Here is a 16,518-nt window from a genome sequence, read left to right as displayed (position 1 = left end):
ATACAATCTGAGATTTCTAAATAATCCTATTCCTTGTATATCTTCTGTTGATTCTTTTATAAAGGTAACTTTTAGGTCTAGAACACACATTCCTGAATAAGTACCACCAAAATAAACGCTCCAATAAATTGCGAAGCAACGACCTCAAGGAAAATGTGAGTAATTTTAACACCTAACTGACCTAAGACAGCTCGGAAGATGCAAACAAAATATGATTGTTTCCACTCTTCCCTTTCATTAAAAAGATCACGAGATATATACAGCAAAAAAGTAAAAAATAAAAATCCAATTCTACTTTATCATTAGGGGTGAATAGTGTCACCTATAAAAGATAAAACATTCCAAATAATCATGTCAATTTCAGTTTTTCTTATTATTTGAAACACTACCAATGAACAATGATTACAATAATAACAACCAAGTCTTATTCCATTAGGTAAGGTCAGTTATATAAATTACATGATGCCATTGAAATTAGTTAAAAATTAAATTTTTAGAAATTTAGTTAATCAAGAATTTTCTTTTAATAATAGATTACACGATGCCATTAAACTTAGTTAAAAATTAAAATTTTATAAATTTAATTAATCAAGAATTTTATTTTCCAATTCTTTTAAGTCTCTCTCTACCCTTTTTTAGCGGACTAAAATTCATGCAATTCATTCTTCTCACTAATACTTCTAAAGTTCTTTTCTTCACTTTTCACTGTAGGTGTTTCTTTAATATTCTCTCATATATTATTATTTCTTATCCTGTTTTTTTTTATACAACTAATTATCTATCTTAACATTCTCACTTTTATTACTTCCACTTTTATCTCATGTTGTTCCTTTAAGACTTAACATTCACTAACATATAAGATAGTTGGTCGTATTGCTGTACAATAATTTTTTTTCCATCTTAATAGATCTTTTATGATCACAAATAACTTATAATATCTTTTTTCACTTTAATCACTCAACTTATATTTTACGAATAACATTTTTATTAATTTCTTTATTATTTTGTATAAGTGATTTCAAGTACTCGAATCTAGAAACTTGTAGTATAATATTATCTCTAATTTTAACTTCTAAAGTATAATTCTCATATTAGTTTTTACTAAATTTACAGTGCATATATATTGTTTTATTTTTATTCAAGTGAAATTCTTTAGATTCTAAAGTTGTCTCCATAACTCAAGTTTAACATTAATGTCTTATTTTATATTTTTAACTAACATTATATCACTAGCAAAAAACATGCATTCAGTGATATTCTTTTGTACGTCATTTGGCTGAATTCCTTGGTCTTCAATTTTCTTGAATAATGCAATTGCCTTGCCTAGACGATGGTTTTTGAATAAACCATCCAACATTATATTAGCAGGTTGACCTTTCTCATGCATCTTATGAACAAGCTACCAAACATTGAATAACCTTCTTGATTTGCAAAATCCATCTATAAGAGAAGTATAAATAACTGTATTAGGAATCATATTTTGATGATGCATTTCCTTAAATAGATTCATGGCTTCATCTTCCCTTTTAATCTTACACAATCCATTAATCATGATGCTGTAGGTATGAACATTAGGAATCACTCCACATCTTGCCTTGCCATAGTGTTGAACACATATTTTGCGCTGCTTATTTTATTAACTAAGCAATAACCATCCATTAAAGTACCATAAGTAACAACATCAGTTTTCATGCCTTCTTTCATCATCATGGCCACCTAGCTTCTTTTACCTTTCCTTCCTTAGATAAGGCATCAACCAATACATTAAAGATATAAACATTCGGGTTGATGTTTTCTAATTCATTGTATTAAATAAATCAGTAGCTTCAGTTATGGATTCATCTTTGCAAAGGCTATTGATGATTATGCTAAATTACCAGGCTTGATCAATTTCCCTTCAGTCTCTCCCAGCATCTGCATGCTAGCTATCTCTTGTTTCTCCTATTTTACATAATCCATTTATCAAGGTACCATAACTAACATGATCCAGCTGAAATCCTTGTGCTACCACGATGTCGTGAAAATGCTATGCTTTTAACCTCACCATTAAGACAAAGAAATTTCAACAGTGTTGTGAAATGGTATTGAACTGATAACCCATCTTAAGAATCCTTCCAAGTACAGAAAAAGCGAAATTCATTCGACGCAAGTGGCAGAAACAATTGATCAAAATGTTCAAATTCACACCATCTGGTGCAATTCACCTGAATTCCAAACGTCTAAAGCGGGAAATTACCGGTAATGCTTCATCTTCACAAGGGAAGCCAAAATCTTGCCAAATTCGAAGATGGGTGGGGTTGGACGCACATGGAGCAAGCGATTGAACAAAGAAACTGCGTCATCGGGATTTGGAGTGGATTGGAACTGAGATTGAGAACGAGAAGAAGGTGTCGAGACTGAGTGGAAGGTTTTGAAAGAAACCCTATCCCTACCCCTAATCCGAACCTTGACGCGTTGGGAATGAAATGGTCGTTTGTTGACATTACGAATCTATAATAAAACATAAAGTGATATTAAATTTTTTTTTTATAATTATAATATTATTAACAAAACAATTGACTCAACATAAGATGAATTAATCTGTGAATGAAAGGGAATTAAATATATTTTAACAAAAAATATTTGTTTTAAAAAAATACAAACAAAATTGAATTCTTATAAGACATAAACTTATGTATTTAAGGAAAAAATTATTATGTATGTAGTTTAATTTCATACGTATCAATAAATAAAACTTTTACGGATTTAATTAACAGATAATCATATATTTTTGTCATGGATAAAAGAGAAAAGACTAAGAATAAGAGTCACGAGGAAACGTGAAATTGGTACTAGGGTTTTGAAAGGGGTCCATGATCGAATCACGAGGAAGCTCCAAGAAGAAACAAAAAATGGGAAATTGGAGGAAATAGGTGTACAATTAAAGAATAAAGTTGATTCCTTTGGAGCAAAACAAAGTGATAACATAATGGAGGAGGAACAGAGAGTTACGAAAGTGGAAGTGGCGAAGCAGAGATGCAAGTGCGTTATTGAGGCCATTGACAAATTACCCTCTTCCACCAACATCACTGCCTCGTGCAGAAGAACACTCCTCAAATTGGCACGTGCCGAGCTTGCTTTCCTTTCTCGCGCCTCTTCTTCTTTCCCCCTCAGGTCACTCGTGTTCAATTTTATACCGTGTATATATATATATTAGTCATTGATTTTATAAAAATAACTCATTTAGTTTTTTTTTTGTCCTTATAATGTGTAAAGTTTTTACAAAGTTAGGGACTAAAATTGAGAAACTAAAATAGGTATTTACTCATTTTAAAATTATGTTTTGATTGATGGATATTCATGTTACCACTCTTTTTTTGTCAAATATGGCAAAGAGTGATCAAAATTTTAGAATGTCGTGCTGCATTATTTTGAATGCTAGTCTCACCCTGTAATGTATGAAGAAGCATTGAAAAATGCTACCAGCACACTGCTCCTTCGGTCTCATATCGTAGTACTCTTCGGCTATTTTAGTTTATTTAAAAATATTTGTCACTTTAGAAAACCAAAAAACTTTTAGTTAATTTTTTTTCTAATAATACTTACATTTATTGATACTTTACCTAAGTACTTAAATAGATTCCCAACTGAATTCTAACTCTTTTTGTAAGGATCTTTTAGTCAATTAAAGCATTTTATCATTGTAATTCATGTACAAGAACAACCAAGCCTTATCTCAATGGGATCATAGTAATTTCTGTAATTAATAAAAAAATTTAAAAAGTGAGCATTACTTTAAAGACAAATAATATGAGATGGAGGGAGTACTTTTTATTGAGTGAATTTTATGTGGACCCTAGGAAAAAAAAAAGTTTGACTCGTGCTTTTTTGTAGAATTAACATGCAATTCACCTAATAATAAAGAGTACAATGGAAATAGTCAGCAATTGCATAGAAAAAAGTGTTGCTAGCATTTCTCATGAAACATTTATCAGTACCTATTACATTATGACTTTACTCTTATGCAGTGACATTTATTTTGTTTAATTGTACTTATTTTTTTAATGTGAATGGAAAAGAGCTAAGATGTACACCTTATTGTGTTTGTATCATATTTTCATCTTTAATACCTGACTCTTGGGTAGATGTAAACTGTTGATGTTTTCTGCATTACTTATCAATTTATGAGTATTTGTATTTGTGTGATGAAACATAACAGTGTCAACATCGGACACCTTGAAACAGTTGTACATATTCTCCAGCAGCCTTTCATAACTGGAGTTTCTCGAGTTTGCAAGTCAATTCCACTCTCCAGAGTCTCCCCTTCAGTTAGCAGTGAGGAGAGACACAGTTCTTCTCCCAAATGCATCTATGCGGATGTGGTGTGTACTCTCTACAGGAAGCCTGTCTGGATTATAGTATCTGACAGAAATCCAAAGTATATCATGTGGAATAGATGCCATAGAAGTAAGGGTTTAGAAGTTCGAATTCAAGAAGTACTTGCTGCTGCCCGATCTAACATAACCTTAAGACCTTCCTCAGTTATTCTTTTCTTTGCCAAAGGTCTTACTAACAATGTTTACAACAAAGTTCGAGATAATTTTGGAGCATATGAAATGGAGTTCGATTTTTCAATTTTCAGTTCTGACTTGTTGGAAGAAACAGAAGGTGACTGGATAAATATTATTGCAAGATCATATAAAAATGCATGTGTCCTTGAAATTAACAATGATGATGGCAAGGATGTTGTTCCAAATTCTAGATTCAATGTTGAAAGTTCAACTTTGGACTCTTCTCAACTTGAGCTTTCTGTAGATGAAGCTGAAAATCAACCACAGCCTATAGAAGAGAATGTCAGAACAAACTTGGGTGATACATTTTGTTCTATTGTTATGGGAATGAAATTAATATCTTTGGAGAATAAAGATTCTGAATCCACTATGCCTGGGGATGATCTGGTAAATTTGGATACAACAGCTTTGATAGCTCTTGTATCAGGAATTAGTAATGGTGGAACAGAGAAACTTTTGGCCACTCCAGAATGTGAAATGAAGCAGCGATTTAAGGGAAACTTTGACTTTGTGATTGGTCAAGTGAGTTATCTTATCTAGATTTTTGCCACTTGCGTTTCTGACCTTTTGCATGCTCACCCCTATTTGGCGGTGAAATATTTGAAGAACAGCTATTATTTTTTTTTTTATGAATATGATGCACTATCATTTAACTTAAAACATCAAGCTTTCAAGTTTCAACATTTGAAGGACCCTGTGGTTAAGTTCAGAAATGATGATAGGGAAATTTTGATTCTTTGTTAAGCATTGAGAATTCAAGAATTCCTTTTTTTCCCAATGTATTAATGAAGTTTTGTTTATTTAAGAAAGAGTTTCAATTAGCTTCATTAGCCACATTTTTAATGATCAATATTATTTCCACAGAGGGTAGCTTGAGTGGTTAAGTGCTTTATGGTTGAGAGCCCGTTGCAATGTCAGGGGTTGAATCCATTCGAAAGCCCTTATGACGAGGGGCAACTTTGGTATCCTTGGCAAGTATTAGTCGCTCACACTCTAAGGGTGTGGGGAAACAGGAAACCTAAGACCAGAAAAGTATCCCTTCCTTGAAATGCTGCTACATCTTGGTTAATTCCTTTCTTTATTTTACTAAATCCTAAATTAATATCCTTTCCTTCATTTTTTCCCCAAAGTTCATTAAATTGGTAAACTTTTGTTCGCAAATTTACCTAACATCTTCATCTCTAATGAAAGACGTCAATGACATATGGTATTCAGTAGATTACCAGTTACTATACTGATCACTTGTTCTTCCTCTGAGTTTGATTGTTTATAGATTACCAGTTACTATACTGATCACTTGTTCTTCCTATGAATTTGATTGTTTAACCAAAAGTTATATGGTGATATAGCTGATGTTGCAGAATTAAATATGTGCATTTTATTTAGTTTTAATAAAGTATTCTGACTTTATCAGTATCAACTAAAATTACTAAAGCTTTACTCAATTTTTGTGCTAGATAATGTCTGAAATTCAAAACCCAATTCATATGGAATTTAGTAGAATCCTACATGGAAAGAATGGCATAATTTGTGAGAGTGTTCTTATGGAATTTAAGGAGTTGGTATCAATGTGTGGAGGGCCCAATGAGAAACTCAGAGCTGACAAGTTAACAAATTGCATCAGGTGGGTTTATTGAGCATCTGTTTATCTGCGAAAAATAAATTGCAAAGGAAGATTGTTTTGATAGTATTAATTTTTTATCTGTGGTAAATAATCAGTGAAATCAATTGGAGGATGTTTTACTTAACTTCGGAAATTGCATTTAATTAGCTTTTTTTCAACTTTATTTACGTGGACATCAAGTATCTTTTCATTTTTCTTTTTATCCTGTTGTTAATGCTAAAATAATATTTGAAATATATTGCACTGACAAGCTGGAGGATCATCACAGTGTTGTTCCTGATACCCCTTCAGAACGCATAATGGGCCTCCCAACAACTAGGAAACTGGCATTGAAAAACAAGATTGTCTTTGGCACTGGTGACCATTGGCATGCCCCGACTTTAACTGCAAATATGGCATTTGTCAGAGCAGTTTCACAGACAGGGGTGTCCCTTTCCACTATTGAACATAGGCCAAGGGCCTTAACTGGTGATTAGTTACATTCATTCATGAAAACAAGGCTTGAGGCATTCATTCTTGCAACGCAAAATCAGGTACTAGAAACTATTTTTGATGAAATGCATTAGCCATGCCTAATCATAAATAATCTATTGCATAAAGAGAGAAGCAAATCTTAGCTTGGAGACTGTGTTACCAGGATCTTTTTACTAGTTGATTTTTCTCTTTCTGATTATTTTTTATTAAATTATTATAGTCCCAATGTAAGATGGCTATATACAAAAATTGTTAATGGAAATATTATTATCATTCATAGATGGTGTCATCATTGGGACGCTTCACCTGGGCGTCGAGATATTTTGTTTTATTACTTAAGATAGTTATTATTTGAAGTTTTGTAGTGTTCGGTTGTAAAATTTGAACTTTTCCATGAGGTTTTGACAATCAAAATATTCTTTTGGTGTTCAACATGGTCCAGTGCTACCCAGCTACAATGCATCTTGCATTCCACCCTACATCACTAGTTAATATGCTACAATTTATTTAATGTCACAAAATTTGAATGCGTCAATAGGTTGACTCACTTCGTCAATCTTTCTATTCATGAAAATTGCATGACTTGAATTTGAAAGTGCTAACATGTTCCATGTTGGCTAAGAATAGAAATAGAATACTCCTTATAAGGATTTGAATAGTCCTCCTCTAAATAGCTTTTGGGAGTTAGGCCTAACTTTATTAATATGGTATCAGAGTTAGGCCACGGGAATTACTTTGGCATGTGGATAACGCAACGCAGACACTTCCCTTCTTTCATGAGATTGAAAGCTTTGTTAATGTCATCAAATGGTAAATTGTGTGTTATGTAGTCATCTATTTGGATTTCCTGCATAGCAATCATAATATTAGTACATATATAAACGGCACATCCCGTATATGCTAACGTTATAAGCTAAGAATTTTTTTCTTGTAATGATGGTAATATGAAATTGTCCTTCATTTCATCGTAAATAAACAATATAGTGAGCAGATGGAAGTAAAAAGGATGCAGCAGCTAATCAACATACAAACACCAAGACACCATAGAGAAAAACACAAAATCAGATAGAGAGAGAATTTTCTAAGGGTAGTGCTGTAATAACACATATATATGCAAAAATTCATTTTTACTTGAACCAATAGATTTAACTTTGAATTTGTCCGGGGTCAGTACAAAACATTTTCGGGACACATCAAAATAAAATCTAATGGTTCTTCACATTTGTCGTTTTTTTCATTAAGAATTGCTCATGTAACACTGTTCAATTTTTATCTTCTCTTTAGAGTAGTTCTTCACTGGTCAACAATTGTAATTATTTATGTAACAAGATGACTATATTAAATTGTTCTAGAGAACCATTTATGCAAAAAGTTACAGCCTAAAATACCCGGCTTACCAAGAATTGGTTAAATTATGTATCCAAAAAATAAAGGCCAATGATATTTTGATCATAATTCACCTTAAAGAAAAAAAAAAAAATAGTCATTCTCAGATAAAAGGTAACATTCTGGGTACTTTTGTTGTTACCTTGTTCACATACTTCTCCACTAATGAAGGAAGATCAGATTTAGGTTTCCATCCTCCAAATAGAGATCCTTTCAATGTTCTTCCCATTAGCAACAGTGCATAATGTGCTGACATTTCAGGCTTCACCTTTGGCACGCCAAGTGTTACAGTCAAACCCCATCCCTATAAGAAACAAGGAACTATAGAATGAAATTCAAGATACACCGAAGCTTTTAAATATTAAACGAGTTTTAGATATAGAGTATTACATCACAGCATGATTGCAATGCAGTGGTTATCATATCAGTGTCACCTACACATTCAAAAGAAAAATCTGCCCCACCATCAGTAATGCGCTTAATAACCTGAAATTTTTCAAAATATAAATGGTCATGTCAATAAATAATTTTCCTAGTAGATGTACATATAGTCTTGTGCTGAAGCAAAATCATATCTAACCAAAATAAGATTAACAATAAATACATTTGTATGTATGAATCAGACGTAAGCAATGCTTTGATCTAGCAGCTTTTTTTGAAATTATCTATTACAATTATATATCATCTTCACCATAAGATAAACTATGAAAGGTTATCTCAGAAAATGAACTCCCCACCTCAGCAATAGGTTCTTTATAGGAATTCGGGTCAACAACTTCTGTAAACCCAAAAGCTTTGGCTGTGGTAACAACCAACAAGACAACAATAAGTAAGTCAAAGGGATTTATTAAATATAAATTCAGACTAATTTTTGGGAATTGATTATGGTACCATTTTCACACTTCTGTGGATTGTTGTCCACACCAATTATTCGAGATGCACCTCTTTGTTTGGCACCTTGTGCAACCTAATTGAAACGAAAGGTAATTAAAATTTAGAAAATATTAGCACTCATCTGTTGAGAAGCTAAGATAGATAGAGTTGTTAAAGGCCTTGTACTTACAGATAGGCCTACAGTTCCAAGACCAAAAATCACCACAGTTGATCCTTTTGACACATCAGCAACATTCCATGCTGCACCCAAACCTAATGTTGTAACAAAGTCAGAGTCAGATAAATAACAAATAGCCAATAATTTACCAATGGCATTAGAAAGACTCTTACTGGAAACTATAGCCATGATATTATTGTTGAGTAGCAAAAGCTAAAAGTAAATTACATGTGAGGTATAAGAGGAGGAAAATAAGTCCATCATTACAGCCTACCAATTCATCCAACGCCACTTGGAACTAACAATTGCTTCAATGACATTAAATCTTCATGACATATAGTTTTAAACATTTACACTATTTGCTTTCCCCTTACAAATCATTTCTGGGCCTGGTTTAGTTATAATCCAGAAATCCGGTACTGTGTTTTGGATCATTATAGAATGAGTTATAACAAGAACTAATGTCAAGTTTATCTGGAAGTCAAGCATTAACAAATTATCTAACAACTCGGTAAAAACCAAGTTTTAAAAAAAAATTATTGGGTTCAAAATCACTCATTAAAATTTAATATGATCATTCAGAACTTTTGTAATCCACCAGCTACATGATATTAAAGCAAACAACACAACAAAAAATGACGATGACATTTTGCAGGGTAAACCTATGCATGTGGCAAGCATCTATGAGCCAGATGGTGGAATACTAATATGCCCTTAATTTAAACCAAAGGCAAAACAACATAAAAGGAAATCATTAGCTTTTTGACTAATTTAAGAGAAAATCAGACTAATTCACTAGGTGACCTTCAATTCTGAGGATCACCTGTGATGATTTTACAATTAAATATATTCATTGCACATTATTATCATCGAATATACACCGTTTTTGTTTATTTTTCGAGGTCCTACTATTCCTTTAACATACAAGGTGCTGCACACATAGAAGCTGTGCTTCCTCTAACCTTCCATGGAGAATAATAAGGGGGGGAAAAAAATCAGGCAGCCTAATGGCTATCAACCTACTACTACCTCGGTTTAATAATTAAAATCATAAGCAACATGGTTTTTAAGATTTTAAAGCTGATTGCTGTAATTCCCTTGATCTATCCCTTTCATTCCTTATAACTAATAATAAACACTTGGAATATTTACCTGCAGCAACCCCACAGCTCAGAAGGCATATTTTCTCAAGAGGTGCACGTGGGCTGATTTTCACTGCACATCCCGAATGGACTACTGTATATTCACTGAAACTTGAAACCGCACAATAATGATAAACAGGCTTCCCTTTTACTGAGAAGCGTGTCTTCTGATCACTATGCATTAAACCCTTCCTTTCCAATCCCAAAACCTGACAAATATTAGTTTTTCCTGATGTGCACAGCCTGCATGCCATGCACTCTCCAATGAATACTGTTAGTACATGATCTCCCTCTTTGAATTCAGTCACTCCTTGTCCCACACTCTCAACAATCCTGCAAAACTATGCTAAATATTCAGTATCTATTGTGGAAATTACACCTTTTGCAAGGATTTAGTTGAAGTGCTGCCAATGATGCAAAAATGTATCACATCCCATTCCGAGCACAATTCTGTCTAACATCAGAAGCATTCTCTGCCCCATAATTGATCATTATCACCCTAACTGAAATTGGCTTTTCAGAATTTGATCTATTTGCCATGCTAGCCAAATGGGTAACTCTTAAAATGCAAAATGTTTTTAAGATATTCAAAGAAAAGCAACTTGAGGATCAGACTCGATGTTTAATCCAAAAATACAACATTAAGTGAAGATTACCCTGATGCTTCATGGCCAAATATGCGAGGAAATATGGCCTGCCGAAAAAAAAAAACCTCTGTGAAACGTTCAACTCCATATAATTATAAAATTTTAACAGAAAATACAAAAATTATGACAAAAAAGAAATATTCATCAGCAAACTAATATACCAGCCTTGATTAGCTTTTATAACGAACAGGAAGCATACTCTTGACTCTTTGAGGAATGCCATATTCAACTCAAGATTTTTTATTTTATTTTTATCAAAACTATAAATCATGCCATACATCAGCCGTTGATTGACTACATTGCCAACATATATACATTGGCAGCAACAAAAAATAAGTGTCATAAATTACATCCTACTAAGAATGGTTGCTGGACACCTAATACCCAACATTAACATATGATTCCATTAAATTTCATGTTCCAAAACATCGACAAAAAGTAACATGAAACAAAACCCACATAAATGATAAAAACGCTGCCACGTGTCAAAAGAAACAAAATAATAGGCATAACATGATGATGCAAAAGAAAAGGAGGGAGGAAAAGGGAATATGAATGAGAGAAAAGTTACATGAGATTTCCAAGCAGAGAGATCACTGCGACAGAGAGAGGTGGATACAACTTTAATCCTAATCTCCGATGGTTGTGGAGGACTCACTTGCACTTCCTCCATTACCAATGCTTCTCCAGCACCCCATGCCACTGCAGCTGTTCCACATTCAACACAGCATTCAATCATTGTAAACAAACAATGAACACACATTTCAAAAGGGTGGCTGTGTTTGTGGCTTAATTTACCTTTGCAGGTTATGACTTGAGGAGGGGTTGAAGATGACATGGTTCTTGCTGAGTGAAGAAAGAAGAAGAAATAAAAAGGGAAAAAACACAGCGAATTGTTGACCGATGGTGATGGTGGTAGATAGAGTCTATTAAGACACCGTGTTGGTGGTAGTTGACAAGGATTACGAAGCAATTTTCTTTTTTGCCTTGACAAGTTTAAAATTCTTAAAAAATTGAGATGTATAAATTGTAAAAATGAAAAGTTAACCATAATAAAGATTTTTAAATTCTTTTTAAAAATAAATTATTTGATATAAAAATTATTTAATTAAATTTTACAGTATTTTAAAAAATATCTTTTTACTATTCAAATGTAAGAATTTTAAATTACTCTTTACAAACAGTAACGTTGGTGATGTTTTTTGGGTCTCTGTTTTTTCTTTTGTAATGGTTGGCTCCTTCTATTTCCAACTATACTGATTATTAAATTATTGGTTAAAATTTTTAAAATGAAAAATTATTAAAAAGTATTATTAATACATTCTCACCATAATTTTTACTGCACTCCCAACTTAACTTTTAATTTAAAAAAAATCATTATTATTAATTCCTTAAACAAGACCTTTTCTTCTTTTTTTTTTTCTTTCATTTTTATTTTTTATACGCACATATTTAAAAATATATTCCAATATCAAAGTAACATTTATCAAATTTCTTTTAATTTGATTGTGTTATAATACGCATGAATCATCGTTTATTTATAAGTTTTATATTAAATCTATGTTTACCCCATGATGGCACTACCTAAGGTGTAGTTGATGTATTTTATTTTAATATTTTTAATTACTTAAAATGAACAATAATACAATCATAATGACGGCACTACTTAAAGAGTAATATATTTTTGTTTTAATATTTAAATTATTTAAAGTGAATACATATATAATCATAATAAATTATTTTCATTAAATACTTTCGACATTCATTTTCTTAAGAGCTGCTCGAAGATTTGTTAACATTTTTATTTTCTGTTGTTGTTATCAAAGGCATCAATAGACTATACTAACCCAAAATTAGGACACTTGCCACAACTAAAGTTCAAGGGAAACCCAAGTATAGGAGACTTGTCAAAATCTTCAGCATATCATCATCACATGAAAATGTCACAAACTTTGTTTGGTATTCATCAAACCAAACAATGAATAGAAAATAACAAAATACTTGGGGGGCCAGAAACACATAAGAACAAGGGGAAAGAATGGTGGTCAAAATGTTAAATTGTTGATGCACAACACGGACATTATGTTACCAGGCCAGCTTTACACAAAACAACTAAACAGTAAACATCATTCTTAACAATCATTTCTTCACTAGAACATAAAGAACTACGCGATTGCTGCGATAATCAGGATGCCAGAGTATTTGATCCACACGGCCAATAGTGAAATTATTCATTGCTGCTTCTAAGAAGTACTCAAGAATGGCATCTGAAATCAGAAAATGCTATTAGGAACTATGTTATGGATTGTGGTCCAAAAGGAAGAAAAAGGAATGAACTCTTTACCATTTCTGAGTTCCCCAGCCAAAAATATTGTTGTATTAGGCCCAGAGAGCTGCATAAGTGTCTCTAGTAGATCCACAACTGCCCTCTCACTGTACACTACATCAGATCCTAAAACTGGAAACAGGAAATCAAGTATTGAATCAAGAAGCCATTCATATAATTATCAAAAGCTGAAATGCATCTTATGGAACTCTTTCTCATTCAATTCTCATTAACCTAGAAACACAAAATGGACAACTTTTGTATACATAACATTAACAAAAACCTCTGTAATGTAATGCTAGGCCTGGGGGTGTATAATACTCCTATTATGAATCCAAATGAAATTTTTTCAATGGGACCAGAGGTATAAGTTGGAATACCGTTCTGTAATAATACTAATCTCACAGAAAAGGTTATATTTACAACAATCATACAGACAAAGAATATTTGGTTAAAGATAAAAGATAGTTATTCTACCACTCAAAAAAAGGAAGGGTGGTTAAGTAACACTATGAGACAGAAAATTCAAATATCGAATAAAGGATACAAATCAGAGGAGAAAAGTTAACCACAGATCAATGATTGGAATGATGACAACAATCACAGCAATCCAAATGACATCTGCAACACATCTTGCAATACAACTACAAAAGTGTTCTAGTGCCTGTAGTTGAATCTTGTTTATTCCTTGTTACATAATAGTTGTCAGAAAGGGTTGACACTTGAGAGAGAATTATTACCATAATTGGGTATGGGGTCAACGAGTTCTTGGTCAGGATCATCTCCCCATGTCAGTTCAGTTGCTGTTACAGAACCACGTAGAGAAATGTGTTTCATATTGGTTTCAATGTTCTTCCTCAGTAGCCTCAGCCTATCAGGCAGATCAGTAAGAATAACTTCACCACCCAAAAGAGCTGCAATGCAACTAGAGAAGAAAGAATAAGAATAGTGCAATATAGAATGACGAGCTAAAAAACAATTCTTCACCATTTGCAAGACAACTTAGGATACGTTAGGATAGCGACTTAAGAATTTATTTAATAAGTTTTATTATATAAGGGATTTATACCATAAATTTGAGCATGAAACTTATTGACATAAGTTGAAAAGAGCTTATCAGAGTCATAAGCTCTTTCAAACGCACCCTTAGTCATAAAATACAATGTAAAAGGTCAAAGCTCACTTTCCTAGTTCGTTAATTCTACGCGGAAAAGGCCAAAAGCTAATCAAAAGCTTACAGACAAACTACAGCAACTTGCCACAAACTGATCAACAACAAGACTAGATAGTAACTGTAATTACCCGACCAATCCACAACCAGATCCCAATTCAACAATCTTCTTGCCCTGAAGAACAAGCATCCCTGAGTCAACAGAATGTTCAAGAAACTTCCCCAATACAACTCCACTGTCCCACATCACAGCTCCAGTTACTCCAGGTGTTCCCTTAAATCAAAAGTCCAAAATGCCATAACTGTGAACTGAATTCAACAACAGGCAATTCATGGTATGATAGCAAGCAATCCCACCATTAAAGCTTAAAACCAACAATTTAGTAGATTAAAACAAGACACAGTTTGAAGCAGAAGCTGTTTCAGTACTAATGTGCATCACCCACACGAACAATACCATTACAACTAAATTATCAAAACAGAAGTACAAAAATCACATGTTCCTATCCCTTAACCATCACAATATCATCCACAACTAGCAAGAGTAGAAAAACACACACACACACACACACACACACACAAGCCATCAAGGGCTATTGCAAGCATCTAATTGAAGCAAAAATATTCACTGGAATGATATTTTACGAAATGGGTAATCACTTTTTAGGCAAACAAAGAACACGTTCATCAAATTAGAAGGCACATCGTCATAAAAATCAAAGCTTTTACCAAAAATCTTTAACTACAGCGACCAAAAGTTCAAAAGCGTTACAAGGAAGAAGAGGGTAAGATAGAAAGGTACCAAGGAAGAAGGGGATTGAAGAATGGAGAGAGAGTGACCACAAGAATCGAGTGAGAGTTGCAAGGAAGAGTGAGAGACAAAGGCATTAGGTTTGGAAAGGGTGGGTTGCAGAATACCCCAAAGTAGCATGGTCTCCTCCGCAGCAGATTCTTCCCCAGCAACCACCAACCTCACTTCACCACCGTAAGAACCCAACTTTGCCATTGATGCCACTGCATCTGCGTCTTCCTCTTCTTTGCTCGCCATTCTCAGTTTCAGACTCAATTGGGCTTCATCATTTCAACTAATGTTTTTATGGCCCTTTTCTTTTGGGTCATACAAAACTAATCTTAGCTAGAATCGGCCCGCTTAAGACATAAAAATATATGACTACTTTAGGTTTGGACCAAACTGCAGATTCCTTTTAAGAAAAATACTTTTAAATGTTCTAATTATTTTTATATTTATATATTTTAAAATTTTTAAGTATTATTTATTTATTTTATTAATTAAAAGGACTGATCTGCGAACCAAAGTGACTAAAATGTGAGCCAATAATGTTGTTAGTTTGTTTATTTTGTGAGTCAAGTCAACATGATTTGTTTAACAACCGTTTTATAAGAGTTACACACTTCTAGTCTTCGTAACATTTAATAATTAATATGTTAGAAAAAATTATTTAATAGTTTTATCAAAATGTTTTTCATTAGTAAAAAAGTGTATAATCAAATCATTTGTTAGTAATGTATAAAAAGTATAAAAATTTTGTATGCTTGAAAGTTAATAAGTGAATAGTAATTATTAACTTCATCAAAATCTTCATTAGCGTAGAAATTACTTATTTATATTAGTTAAAAAATGATTTTTATTTCCAAAGATTTCTATATAATAATAAAAATACAAATTAAAAATGAAAACAGAAAATAATTTTAAATCAAAGGGTCCTAGATTTTATTTATCACACACAGCTAAGGATTTAGTAGGAGGAAATCATTGCCCCAAAAAGTTAGTGGCATACCAATAATTTTGAAATCCTCTTATAATATTCCCTGTCAACTAATTAAGAGACAGATTGAGAATGGCGAGTTGAAGAGGACATGCATTTGCATGCCCATCTAATTCATTTTATGACAAAGTCAATTGCATGTTATCTGTCATACCAAATCATACATTTCTTCAAATTTGAAGCACTTCATGACATATTAATTGTAACATTTTTATTTTTTTTGGTCAATAGAGTAACGAGTTGGTAGGCCATCTTCCAAAATGAAAAGCATTTTAAAAGAATATTAATAGTGTATTCACCAATTACTTTTTTTTTTATAATGAGTCTAATTATTTTTTAAAAGCTAAATAATTTTAAAAA

The 16,518-nt window shown here is 32.7% G+C and overlaps 3 protein-coding genes across 5 annotated transcripts; 1 reads left to right on the top strand and 2 right to left on the bottom strand.

Moving 5' to 3' along the window:
• Positions 1 to 2,791: 2,791 nt before the first annotated feature.
• On the top strand, positions 2,792 to 10,925 carry LOC113867085. 2 transcript variants are annotated; one of them, XR_003505131.1, is made up of 4 exons: positions 2,792 to 5,072; positions 6,008 to 6,174; positions 6,443 to 6,707; positions 10,244 to 10,925. XR_003505131.1 is itself a non-coding variant. In XM_027502071.1 (4 exons), exons 1-4 carry the CDS (start codon positions 2,969 to 2,971, stop codon positions 6,648 to 6,650), a joined length of 1,434 nt encoding a protein of 477 aa, XP_027357872.1. In that variant the 5' UTR covers positions 2,792 to 2,968; the 3' UTR covers positions 6,651 to 6,707. The 2 variants fall into 2 exon arrangements, 1 of the variants encoding a protein (XP_027357872.1); XM_027502071.1 differs by lacking the exon at positions 10,244 to 10,925 and having other exon boundaries at positions 2,792 to 3,153; positions 4,199 to 5,072.
• LOC113867086 (alcohol dehydrogenase-like 6) lies at positions 7,369 to 11,757 on the bottom strand. Of its 2 annotated transcripts, none has more exons than XM_027502073.1 (10): positions 11,673 to 11,757; positions 11,446 to 11,582; positions 10,884 to 10,921; positions 10,238 to 10,560; positions 9,098 to 9,180; positions 8,926 to 9,001; positions 8,772 to 8,833; positions 8,425 to 8,520; positions 8,177 to 8,338; positions 7,369 to 7,495 (listed from the first exon to the last, which is right to left on the bottom strand). In XM_027502073.1, exons 1-10 carry the CDS (start codon positions 11,710 to 11,712, stop codon positions 7,379 to 7,381), a joined length of 1,134 nt encoding a protein of 377 aa, XP_027357874.1. In that variant the 5' UTR covers positions 11,713 to 11,757; the 3' UTR covers positions 7,369 to 7,378. The 2 variants fall into 2 exon arrangements, with proteins under 2 accessions (XP_027357874.1, XP_027357875.1); XM_027502074.1 differs by having other exon boundaries at positions 7,375 to 7,495; positions 8,190 to 8,338.
• A 1,128-nt stretch (positions 11,758 to 12,885) lies between these two features.
• Positions 12,886 to 15,437, bottom strand: LOC113867720 (protein N-lysine methyltransferase METTL21A). Its single transcript, XM_027503157.1, has 5 exons — positions 15,174 to 15,437; positions 14,503 to 14,645; positions 13,941 to 14,125; positions 13,219 to 13,332; positions 12,886 to 13,141 (listed from the first exon to the last, which is right to left on the bottom strand). Exons 1-5 carry the CDS (start codon positions 15,417 to 15,419, stop codon positions 13,014 to 13,016), a joined length of 816 nt encoding a protein of 271 aa, XP_027358958.1. The 5' UTR covers positions 15,420 to 15,437; the 3' UTR covers positions 12,886 to 13,013.
• Between the last annotated feature and the right edge of the window lie 1,081 nt (positions 15,438 to 16,518).

The sequence above is a fragment of the Abrus precatorius genome, unplaced genomic scaffold (genome assembly GCF_003935025.1).
Source record: "Abrus precatorius isolate BTA unplaced genomic scaffold, Abrus_2018 Scaffold5, whole genome shotgun sequence".
Classification (NCBI taxonomy): domain Eukaryota; kingdom Viridiplantae; phylum Streptophyta; class Magnoliopsida; order Fabales; family Fabaceae; genus Abrus; species Abrus precatorius.
Note: the sequence above shows the minus strand (reverse complement) of the source record. Positions and strands in the feature narration are given on the sequence as shown.

What these genes read in the sequence shown, in the direction of transcription:
- LOC113867720 (XM_027503157.1), bottom strand. Translation starts at nt 15,419, where the DNA reads ATGGCGAGCAAAGAAGAGGAAGACGCAGATGCAGTGGCATCAATGGCA. An exon ending in TGACCCCATACCCAATTATG is followed by an intron (nt 13,333 to 13,940) that starts GTAATAATTCTC and finishes TCCTGTTTCCAG; the next exon opens with TTTTAGGATCTGATGTAGTG. An exon ending in GGCTGGGGAACTCAGAAATG is followed by an intron (nt 13,142 to 13,218) that starts GTAAAGAGTTCA and finishes TTCTGATTTCAG; the next exon opens with ATGCCATTCTTGAGTACTTC.
- LOC113867085 (XM_027502071.1), top strand. Translation starts at nt 2,969, where the DNA reads ATGGAGGAGGAACAGAGAGTTACGAAAGTGGAAGTGGCGAAGCAGAGA. An exon ending in TTGACTTTGTGATTGGTCAA is followed by an intron (nt 5,073 to 6,007) that starts GTGAGTTATCTT and finishes TTTTTGTGCTAG; the next exon opens with ATAATGTCTGAAATTCAAAA. An exon ending in AAGTTAACAAATTGCATCAG is followed by an intron (nt 6,175 to 6,442) that starts GTGGGTTTATTG and finishes GGATCATCACAG; the next exon opens with TGTTGTTCCTGATACCCCTT.
- LOC113867086 (XM_027502073.1), bottom strand. Translation starts at nt 11,712, where the DNA reads ATGTCATCTTCAACCCCTCCTCAAGTCATAACCTGCAAAG. An exon ending in TCTCTGCTTGGAAATCTCAT is followed by an intron (nt 10,922 to 11,445) that starts GTAACTTTTCTC and finishes TTTTTTCGGCAG; the next exon opens with GCCATATTTCCTCGCATATT. An exon ending in TGGAGAAGTATGTGAACAAG is followed by an intron (nt 7,496 to 8,176) that starts GTAACAACAAAA and finishes ATTGCTATGCAG; the next exon opens with GAAATCCAAATAGATGACTA.